Source organism: Pteropus vampyrus, unplaced genomic scaffold, assembly GCF_000151845.1.
Source record: "Pteropus vampyrus isolate Shadow unplaced genomic scaffold, Pvam_2.0 Scaffold33, whole genome shotgun sequence".
Classification (NCBI taxonomy): Eukaryota; Metazoa; Chordata; class Mammalia; order Chiroptera; family Pteropodidae; genus Pteropus; species Pteropus vampyrus.
The window spans coordinates 7,519,458-7,531,459 of NW_011888814.1; the positions used below are offsets into that span (position 1 = coordinate 7,519,458).

At 33.2% G+C, this 12,002-nt stretch overlaps 1 protein-coding gene across 3 annotated transcripts in view; it reads right to left on the reverse strand.

Moving 5' to 3' along the window:
* The window catches only part of ZNF800 (zinc finger protein 800), a 40,954-nt gene extending 33,662 nt beyond the window's left edge, over nt 1-7,292 (reverse strand). Inside the window, exon 1 of one of the 3 annotated variants that reach the window (XM_023528888.1) lies at nt 6,995-7,292. In XM_023528888.1, coding sequence (XP_023384656.1) covers nt 6,995-7,211 — 217 coding nt within the window. In that variant the 5' untranslated portion in view covers nt 7,212-7,292. The remainder of the gene's footprint in view (nt 1-6,994) is intronic. The other 2 variants (XM_023528889.1, XM_023528890.1) reach the window with 2 other exon arrangements.
* Nucleotides 7,293-12,002: the final 4,710 nt, after the last annotated feature.

Sequence of the window (12,002 nt, forward strand, 5' to 3'; positions counted from 1 at the left end):
TTGAAAAAATGCCAGTGATCTAGGGAATCTAAGCATTGTGACAAAAGATCAAAAGACAGAGAAAAAATAAATGGCAACAGCATCTGATCTTTAAATTAAAACATCCACTAGGAATAAAACACAAATGGAAGATCTTTTGGTGCTACTTCCTACAGGTCTTTGCCACAGGTAAACTGACAAAATTGATCTGCAATGCTTTACTAATTAAGGAGCCTTCAGCTTCCTCAAATACAAACAAATGATAACAATACATTAAGTTAAAGAAAAAAAAAGTGTCCTGAAAATATTTTTAAGACTATCTAGGTGCAAAGTGTTCTGTCATTCAACAAGCATTTGACTATTAAGCTCTGGGACTACTGAGTAAACACAATCTTAGTAGTAGAATTAATACTGGAGGGTCCATAAAAGTTAAATATTTCTGATTCGATCTTCTATGATCTGTTTACATTTAATTTTTGCATTAATCATCATTTTGTATTTTATCACCATTCTGAATACAGGCCAGCCCTCAAAATTCTATTGCAAATGATTACCAGGTTTTCAGAACTTCATTAAGTCTTTAAAGATTCCAATTCTGATAGCTGTGTGACCTTAAAGAGTTGTATAATCTTTGCACTTTGGTTTATCCATCTTGTAAAATGAACAAACCAAACCTATGTTGGAGAATTATGAAAGAAAATATGAACCTAAGTCCCCCAAAATTAAATTATACATCTAGGTTTCCACTGGGAAAAAAATATGTATAATGAAATAATTTCTACCATTTCCCAAATCCAAGTCAATGCTTACCATATTACCACTAAATAAGAAAATAAAATTTAAAAAGATTCAGAAGATAGCTTGGGTATTACTCTTTATGTAAAAGTAAATTCACATAAATATGTACACACATGTTATTTGTGTAGTTCATTTCATATTACAAAATATACTGGCAATAAACTGCTCATATATTTATAGTTCATGGTTAACCTCACAAGTGATTGACAAACTGTAAGAGGTAGACTCATGGTAAAAATACTTAGATAAACCTCTAACTTATCTACTTAAAGTTCTCAGGAAGTATAGCTGAGTGTATTACCAGTAAGAAGAAAACAGGAAATTTCTGCACACTTTAATTCTAAATTAAAAGACATGCAAGACCTACACTAAAGATTCAATTCTGCCTTAAAGATAGTCAAAAAGAACTGAAGAGGGACACAAAAATAATCTGAACTAGGTTAACTTAAAAATTCATCTGAAGAATTAAGTAATAAGTACAACATGAGGTTATACATAAAAAACAAGTTACTTGTAAAAATATAAGACCACATCCCTAAATCAGATATATTACTTTGTCTTACCAGGTTCTCTCAATCAATCATATATATATACACACACACACATATATCAATTTCTTATATGTATTCCTAGTTATAGAGTTATAGAGTTATAACTTCTATGGAGTTATAGAGTTAATTATATTCAGTAGAAAATGCCCAATAAGCATCCAAAAAAAACAAAAATATTTGATTCTAACCCTGATCAATTTTATTTATCAATCACAAATGCTACCCATCCCCATCCCCACCTACACACATACTCACATACAAGCACAGCTGTGTTGATCCAGGCACAACAAAACAAATGTCTTTCAGATCTATGGATTCACCGCTCTCTATTTCTCTCTCTCTTTTCAGGCCTTCGCCTGTTTTCTTTATTTTTTTTTTCCTCAATGTTTATAACATTCTCCCATTTCCCTAGTCTGGCTCACTTGTAGTAATCCTTCAGATCCCAGGTTAGATGTCACTTCTTCCAGGAAGCCTTCTCTGACCCAGCCTGTTTTTTTTGGTTAAGAATTCTTCCCCTATATTCCCAGAGCACCGTATGCATCTATACTATTTTATCCTACTATCTTGTAATTACTTTTCTGTGTCCCCATTGAACTGAAAGCTCTAAAAGGATAGAGAAGATATCTTTAAATGTTCACCTCTATATTCCCAGCCCTCAGGACCATGCCTGATTGACATTCTTTAAATGACATATTGAATAGCTATCTCTATGTTTTAAGAAAATCTTCTCTATAAATAAAATTTTTTTCTAGTCTATGTAAAGTTGACTGGGAAGTCAAAAAAAAGTGCCTAAAAGATCTTCTATTATACATTTTACAAATGAGAAAAATAAGGTGTCTTCTATTCCATAAATACAGACAATAAAAGTTTTTCCCTCAGTTACTTTAAGTAGCCATTTAAGGTTTTGTTGTTTTTCCTATCAGGACATAATAAATTTATTCTAATCAGCTACTCTTTTCTGATTGTTTTGCTCGCTAATAATCAGACAGCTTCTGTCAATAGCTAAAACTTTCGGTCACCTGAGACAACAGACACGGTCATCTACACAGCAACATCAAGTTCTTCCACAGCTCTCGATCTTGAGAGAGAGCCATGCTGCCTTACTCCTAATTATTCCTTTTCCTCTCTCTTTCTTACCTTAAATATCACCACATACTGCTTAAATAGACCACCAATCAGTATTTATCAAAAAACCAGCCCTCCAAAGGGTAAGGTTTCTGATGCCTAGAAATTAACTTGTGAATATTTCTCACACATAATAGATGCTCAATAAAAATTAGTTAAACCTCAAGGGTTTATCTTGTGCTATTCCTTAATGCCAAATACACTGTATGCACTGAAAATGTTTAAAAGACTTTTTCAATAGGAATCACTATTCAATTTTATATTAGGTTGGATGGCTGTCACTCTACATGACATATTATTAATTCTAACTCTTCTGCACTAGACAAAGATAAGCTTTCAATTTTTTTTCTTAATAGACTGATATGCTGGTCAATGACAATTTTAGGTTATGGCAGTAATCATTTTTAAATGGTATACTGTTTTCTTTATTGTTGACTCACACATGAGCTATTTTCTTTAGGATGACTGTTTAACCACATTATCATCTCAACATTGCAAGCAAATCTATAATTCCTGTCAAACCTCCTGAGTTCCACGACATGTATGAGAGAAATTTCTAACTGATCATCCCTTCACATAAGTACTTAAAGCTAAAAGAAGCAAAACTTAAGAAAATTAAAATTATCTTAAAACCACCACCTGCAAGGATTGGTGAAAAAAATTACTTGGTTCATTATGGAACACTGCCACATAACTACAATAAATTTACAAGTAGAATAAAACTTTATTGTTTACTTGTTGAATCTTTTAGTTAAGTTTAGCAAATATTTATTGAACACCTGTTAAATACCAGGTACAATGTTATTCACTGGAGACATAGAAGTGAAGAGTATGACCTGTGCCCCTGAGAAATTCCCAGACTAATATAAATGGCTGCTCTCCTGGAAGTATAGCCCCAAATGGCATGCTCTGAAGATCAATTTAAGAACAACAAATCAAACAAACAAATCTATATTTTTCTTATTCACCTGAAAAATATCTAGTCCAATTTTAAATTTCCTACAATTGCTATATAACAATCCCTCCAAAAATCTATCATATAGTAATATGGCACTCTCTTATGTATCTCTGATAAATCATAATTCCATCCTAGGCTTCTGCTTACAGAGTCAGAACTGAGGCGTCACCACGCAGTCACAGATTACACTAACTGATATTAATGTTTTTTTAAGCAGTAAAAACAAACAAGCAAAAACAAAAAACTTCTTCTAAGAAGTTAAATTACCAAACCTAAATTTAGGAAGATGATGATGACAGCAATCACCACACAAAGCTAATTCTCATTTTCACTACAATTTATTCCTCCCTAAAACTAAAAAGATGCTGTTCTTTGTACATAGTAGTAGTATACTCTACAGGTAGAATCTTTTTTCTATAATTGTATATTCTCTTTTTACAATATTATATATTTTAAGAATTCAAGAAAAAGTTGTTACTTCATATTCAAGACCAGTTTTAAATACCGGACAAAATGATTATTATCCCTCTCTTCCCATTTTTCTGTTTTTACCCTTATGGAAATCCACAGCTCCTCTGCTTCTACCAAAGTGTAAGTACACCTTTTTTTGTTATTTAAATTTTTGTTTCAGTTTGAGGACAAAGGTCAGAAAGGAAGGAAGCTAAAATAAAAGTGTAACTAGACAGGAGGGAAATTTGAAGACACCGAGTCACAGATGTGATCCTAGAAGGACTAACACAGCAAAGGCAAGGCTCTGGCATAGGGCAGGGCACAGAGTCAGGGATTCAGAACAAATGGCATGTCTCAAGTCACCCAACCACCAGGGATTTCAGAGCACGAAATCTGTAGGTAGGGGCAAAATAGGCAGTTTTCTAAAAAAAACAAAACATCTACCTACCGACAAATGTCAAACAACAGTGGAATATACTATTAATGAAGCAAAGACACATAGCAGTAGGCAGTCAGCTACCATTTGTATTAGGAAGAAAATGAGGGATTATCTACTTATATATATATGGAAGGTCTCCGGAAGAAGACACAAACCACATAGCAGTAAACTTATTTTTGTATCTCTCTTTGTACTTCTTTATTTTTTAAAAACTACACATATCACTTATTCCAAAAAAGAAAAATCTATTCAAATTAATTTACAGGTCAAGCAGACAGAAATAGAGAGATATCAGAGGTGAAAAAGTTTGTAATTTAAAGCCAAGAAAACAGACCAGAACAAAAGCTAAAGTGTGAGGCAAAGAGAATGGGTCAAAACCTGTCAAGCAGTCGGTACTACACACATGGGGCCGGTGGACCTAAAAAAATGAGTCAACTCCTTCCTCAGCTTTTTATGAACTTTCAGCTTGGGTAGGAATTAATACCAGGTCACAGACAGCCCAGTGTAGGCAGAAGGTAAGTCACTTAAACAGAGATGATACAGTAGCTGAAGACAACCATCTAAGCTTGAAGATAAAGGTAGATATCCTAACACATTACTATTGTCCAACCTGACTTAGCCTCTGTAGGTTAACAAGAGCAAAAGCATGGACGTTAGAGTTCTACCTTCAAATATCTGTCAGATAACACATCCAGGATAGTTCTTTAAATGCAATGAGTGTGACCAAGCTATAATGGAAAGAGCCTAGCAGAGTTGAGATATTGAAGGGAGGCTTGGGACTAGAGTGAGACTGGGTAGAACTTAAGAGTCTCAGAGTGGGAATGGATCACAGTCCCTAAGTCATGCAGCCCCAAATCTCCATCCTGTCCTCCAAAGTTTTCAGTTAGCCACAGCTTGAATACCTCAGTGCTAAAGAGCCACCTTAGCAGACTCTAGATTATCCAGCTAACTCTGAAGGCAAATTTGCTGGGGACATTTAAAAAATATATACTACCCATATCACAGTCTCTTTTCTTTAGCTTAGATAATAAATGGCAAACACGAAAAAACAGATATGATCGCAGTACAATAAAGAAACAAATAATTTCATTTTTAAATATTCATCTTTCAAAGTTAAAAAAAAATACAGATGTTGAGTATAGAACCTTGTTGAAATGGTATTTCTTATAAGGCAAACATTTCTGAATGAACCAATTCTAACTTCTTAAACAACACTACAATAAACTGAAGCAGTAGAAAATAACCTAATTACAAATTATAAATTTTTAAAAAGCAAGGAATATTACTAAATATGAAAAAGTTATTACCTTCATGTCCATGATGTGAGAAAGAAAAAGAAATTTTATCTCTACACTAAAAGTACCTAATAGAAACTCTTACTACAAACAGAAACTAACCATTCTTCTACTATGCCAGAAATACATTTATATACAATCTCTAATAACTAAAATTTTAATTGTATTTACCATAGAAGAATCTGGCCTATCACTTATTTCTGTTAATGAAGGGCAAGTATGAAAATTTAAAAACCACCACCACGCTAAAATAGGTTATGCCACCAGCCAACATGAGCCTAGGCATATGGTATACACTAAATACTTACTGAATTAAATAATACATAAAAGCAATGTCATGAGGACTATAGATGAAAAGTATAACAAATGGATCTTAGAGAGTCAGAAAAAAACTATTTTAGATTCAGGAACAATTTATTTCTTAGAATCCTAAAATAAACCAAATAAACGCTATTTCCATTTACGTTTTAAAAACAAGCACCTCAAAAATTTCTCGATACAAAACATGGTTGCATATAAGTTATCTTTTCCTTTGAATCTCAGAAATTTTTCATTAAAAGAGTAAGCTTTAAAAGAGTAACAAAAGATATTCTAATCCTTTAAGTGCCCATCAGTTAGATGTCCATCAGTCATGTGTGTTTGCTTGTTCTTATTTGGCTCAATAGTCTGCAATGTCAGAGAAGCCAAATCTACAAGTGGACAAGTGGATCATAAGAATCGCAGCACCTTAAGATCTTACTGATAACACAGGAATGCTAACAGTTCTCAATCATTCATATGTAGTAAGCAATACCTATTTCAAAGCACTGAATTGCAACTGTACAAATACACTTATTATATATCTAATTATAATCATCTAATGAAAAAAAAACTAAACAAATGTATCTGAAGATATTGGGGCTGGAATAAGTCTTTTTTCTATCTTGTGCTCTATTAAAGATATTGAAACTCCAGAAACTTCAGGGTTAGGCAGAGAGTGAGACACAGAGATAATAAAGTAATTAATCCAGAACAAGTAACATCCCCAACTCTCTGCATAAATAATGTACTCTGCCAAAGTGTATAAAGAGCCAGTATAATTTACTACTGACTTTAAGTTTATAAAAAACATGCCAAAAAGTAACAAGGACTCTTTAAGAGGAAGAGGCACTTTATCAGCAAATATACCACATAATATGTTTCTTCAAACCATACTAAGTTTATTTTTAAATATATAGTACTGAAAAAGAATCTCTAGATTAAGTCAATATTAATCACTTTTTAAAAATTATGACATTAAAAATATTCTATTAAAAAACCAATGTATACATTTTAATTCTCTTAAATTATTTCTAAAGATTTCTAGGTAGTTTTTAGCTACTATTTGAAGATTGAAAAATACATCCTAAAACATTCATACCTGATCGAAAGCACTCAATTATTTGTTGAATACCAGATTTGGATGTCTGTAGTGGTTGCTGTAACAAAGGAGCATCTCCGGGTTCCAGGATATAAACTACATGGAAGACAAATACCCACCCCAATCCCCACAAAAAAGGGTTATTTAAATCATTTACTCTTGAAGTAAAACAATGTTTTGCTACAATCATGTAAATAACAAGCACACCTGTATACATTTCACCATCATCTTTGTAAGGCAAAAAGTGTGGGGAAAAAGAAAAAGTTTCCTCAATTCAAGGCTAAAATAAGGCTACTTAAGGCAAGATAATGTTTAAATGCAAAGATCTGCTGAATATGTATTATTCAATACATATCTGTCATGTTTGCCTTTTTGTTTTCCTTTAAGAGGAACCACTATATTTAACCAAAATTCTAGGACGATGATGGCCTAGCCGCATCTCATAAACCATTCCAAAACCCTCTGGACAATCTAGTACAGCTCTCTAGGCAATTATGAAAGCAAAACTCAAAAACCACTGCCTAAGGAAAGAACTGGTCCAGTGCGCAATGACAGATGTACAAGAATGTTCACTACAGCACTGTAAATAACTGAAAAAAATTTCAAACAACTTAAAAGTCTCCCAAAAGGACTCAGACTAAATAAGCTATGAAATATCCATATAACAGAATCTCTGACAGCTGTCAGAAAGCATGAGCTAGAGCTACATGTGCTGACAACAAAGGATGTCAATAATGATTGTTAAGCAACAAAAACAGGTTATAGAATATGATTTCATTTATATTAATATATATTAGTATATTTCAATAAATACAGAAAGAAATTTCATGTATATTTCTATACATGTATAAATGCTAATATAAACACAAAAAGTCTAATGGGATACCAACAAAACTTAAAAAATGTTCTGTCAGGGTGGGTTTACACAGGCAATTTGCACTCTCTGCCTCACAATTCATAAGTACTTCAGAGCCAGGGCCTTTAGAAGTGTGCATTTTTATAAGTAAAAATATTTGTTTTAAATAAAAATCTTTATTTTCATATACAGAAGTCTAGATCATCCCTGCTTTCCAAAATTCTCAGATTGGCAAAATAAGTATGCAATAAATTAAATTACAGGTAGCTGAAAAGGAAAACTGAGTTTCCCATCAGACATCAAATAAGGTAACTGAAAAGGAAAACTGAGTTTTCCGTCGGATATCAAATAAAGATAGTCATGGAGAAAAACCAGCCACTTCAATTACCTCTTGTTTCAATACGTTATAATGTTCCACTCAACTATTACCATCTTAACCCAGGCCCATCTGCTCAGGGTGAGGAGATAAGGAGGGTTACCTTCAGTAATGTGTGCTGCTGCTGCTTCACAGCCCGGCTTGGAAAGCACTTAGCTTTCCAAAAGGGGACTAAAGCCTGCTGTGCTATGTATACAGACTCAGCCTTACATTCTCTTTTGGACTCCAAGACCTGTGCTCAGTATACACATATGGGAAGACTATATCTCAGAACCAAGTCATTTCATTAAGCGAAATTTTCCTAATTTTAAGAGATATTTTAGGAATATTTTAAATAAATTCAGAACATACAAGCACAACTCATTTTGAAAACGTCTGACATTGACACTAACTGCAGTGATTAAGACTCCAGACTTGGACTGACTGCATTAAAATTCTTTTTCTGCCAACTAGGGAAAATTAAAATCTATGATCTTGTCTCATCTCCAAAATGGGGATAATAAAAGTACCTAAATCATAGGATTGTATAAGGATTAAATTAGCTAATGCAGGTAAACTGGTTAAAACAGAGCCTGGGATATAGTAAGTGCTCAATAAATGTTCTATCACCATCACCATCGTAATCACCATCACTACCACAACCCCCACCGACATGCGCAAAAGCAACTGCTTTCCTGACACTAAAAACTGAAATCTTTTCAAAAACCGAAAGCAGAATTCAATCCCTTACAGATACAATAGCATAAGTTTGTAAATAGATTGATGCTATCATTTATTTGGATTAGATGGATCTCTTTCCACTACAAAAGAGAGGGTGGAAATTATACAATTGTAAAGAGTTAAAAGCTTCAAGGTCTGGCTCTGTACGTAACAAGAATTCTAGAAAGGGAGAATGAAAAAACGATAGTGAATAAAAGAGGGATAAAGGAAAAAATGAAAACTTCTCCTTAGAGCCTCCTTCCTTATTTAGGTCTACACTGCAGAAAACTTTCTATAATACACCAACTTCTACTACCACATTATAAAGCTATAGCTTTGTAATCTGATTATAAAGCTAGAGCTAAATTTTGTTACCTATCACCTTCAAAGACTGCTACCACCAGATACATAGATATCCTGAGATACCATTCAAAACAACCCCAGGGTTAGCTTAGTTATGCACAGACACATCCACTACATTTAAGAAGCTAGTCTTTCTTCATTTGAAAACATACTCTCAACACTAAAAAACTTTATGTATTAATATTTTACAAAATTTCTTCTTACATATCCTATCATCCCTCCCGATATCAGATTACATGACTAGTTAGGGGAAAACAAAACAAAACAATAGCATCTACCTCTAACCAAAAAACCCAAACCCTCAGAAGTTAATATCTTTCTTTATGTCCTTCCAAGAACACAATTCTTGAATAAAATACTTACTTTTGTAAGTCTCTCTCCTACCTTAAAACAAGATCTTTAAAAGATCTTCCTACTTACAATGTCTGGGATTTGCTTACAAATAATAAGGGGTTGGGAAGAAGGGAATTATGGGGAGGGGAGAATAGAGATGAAAACAAATTGTCTATGTATTGATAACTGATGGGAGTTGTGTCAAGTTTACATCAGGTTCCTCATGCCATTCTCCTTACTTCTGACTATTTGAAAACTTCTATAACAAAAAACATTCTTCAAACATAACTAAGATGTTTTACATACACTGACAGGTTTATAATACCACCTTTCACTACAAATTGACCATCCAAGCAAAGTCTCAAGAACACACTGCTCTCATCCAAGGAACTCACCTACTATTCAGAATCCAAACCAGGATAGACCTCTCAGGAGAGTCCATTAAAATAATTTCCCAAACATCATGTCATATTCTTCTATTGTAATACATTCCTCTCTATACTGAAAACATCCTCCCACTCAGCACCGACCTTCCTTTGAAATGACAATTAACTACCCCATAAGTTAACAAACTTCTAGCTTTCCACTGAACAAAATGCTTACAAAGTGTTTAATTCTAGCTAAGAACACAAAGAAACACTACTTTTGATCTGACAGTATGAAAAATAAACTGCATGAAAAGTTTATGGTAAAAGAAAGTTGAAATTAAAATTATTGCTACTTATCTGATTTCTTGTTAATGGGGGTGAAAAAAGAATCAAAAAAAGTTCCAATACATATTAAAAAGTTCAACTCTAGAAAACATCTTTAAAAAGACATTAAAGTCTCTAGAAAACTTTAATTACCAGAATACACTGAATAAGGTATGGTCACTTTATGTCTATTTGTTTATGTCTCTCTTCCCACTCAAAAGTTCTATGAGGGAATGACCTTCTGTTTTGTTCACCACTTATATCCCCATTGCCCTGGACAGTGCCTAGCACCTAACAGGTATACAACAATAATTTGTCAAAAAAATAAATGAATAAACTTCTTCCTAAATGAGTTCATTAATTAATTCAACCTAAATCACTTTAAGTGTTGTCAGAAAAAAACTGGAATAAAAGGTCAACAGAACATAAGTATAAAAGGCATACACAGCCTTCTACTTCAAAACTAGCAAACTCCAATCAACATTAGGTAAAACAAGTGATATATCTTCACTTTAATTACACAAAACATGCAGTGTAAAAGGGTGCTGAAAGTTAGACAAGTAAGGGGGCAGCTAAACAGAAAGTGGAATCCTGGGATTACCTGTTTTATTAGCAGATGTGAGTTATTACTAATTTTCAGCAAATCAGTGGGGCTAGGGTCATAGTACAAACTTTACTCTAATGTGTACCAAAGTTTTCTGAAAATGGAAGTTCTTCCCCTATACCATCTCCAGTTTTTCCCATTAAGCGAAAGAGCACTCTACTTAAAATAAACTCTACTGTGATAAAACTTAGTACAATAAGTATACACAGAGGTACACTACTACCTGCAGTTAAAAATACCCCAAACAAAAGCAAGCAAAAGTATAAAGATCTGATAACTTTTAGGTCAAAAATAATGATAAATATCTGCCTTTAACTGGAAGGAAAAAAAACTAAATCTATATTTGGCTTAATGGTAGTATGTATTCAATGATTCTCTTTTAAGTTGCACCTGTTTGCAACAAAGCACATCAAATTTCTATGAAAAACTATCAATGTTTACATACCACACTTATCAAAGTTTCTTCACATTCCTCATGAGACTTCAAAAAGCAATTTTTTCATTTCATAAATTCAACTTTAAAAAGCTCCCTTGAATAAAATGTGCTTAAAATACATATTCCATCTAATCGAAAGTATCTGTTTGTTTTTGTTTTGTTGTTGTTGTTTTGCCATACAGTACATTCTGTCCGAGAAATTTTTTTAAAAGTTGCACTGGGCAAAACCTGTTTCTCCCAACAAGTTGAGTTCAACAAACCGGTTTTTAGCCCAAACTAAACTTATTTTTAGGCTTTAAAATGCTATTCTCTGATAAAAATGAATAAGAGACTTGAGTTTTTCCAAGTTTAAATGAAACAACTTTCATGAAGGTAAATGGTAATATTCTACTACCTATTTTTTCCTTTCTCTTCAGCTTTAAACATTTTCAGAGCATAGGGGTACACTACTAACTGCAGGCTGCCTCGAAAGAGGGAAAAAGGATTGAGTGATTAATCTTGTGGAAAAGATTTAAGGTGACACTTGCAGTACTTTTTTTAAGTGATCAGGCAGGGCAGACCTTTTTATTTGTACAAGCATTTAACTTCATAACTGGTTTGATGCTAGGTAAATTATAGCCTGCTTACTTAGGAATGACTTCTTGGGCAG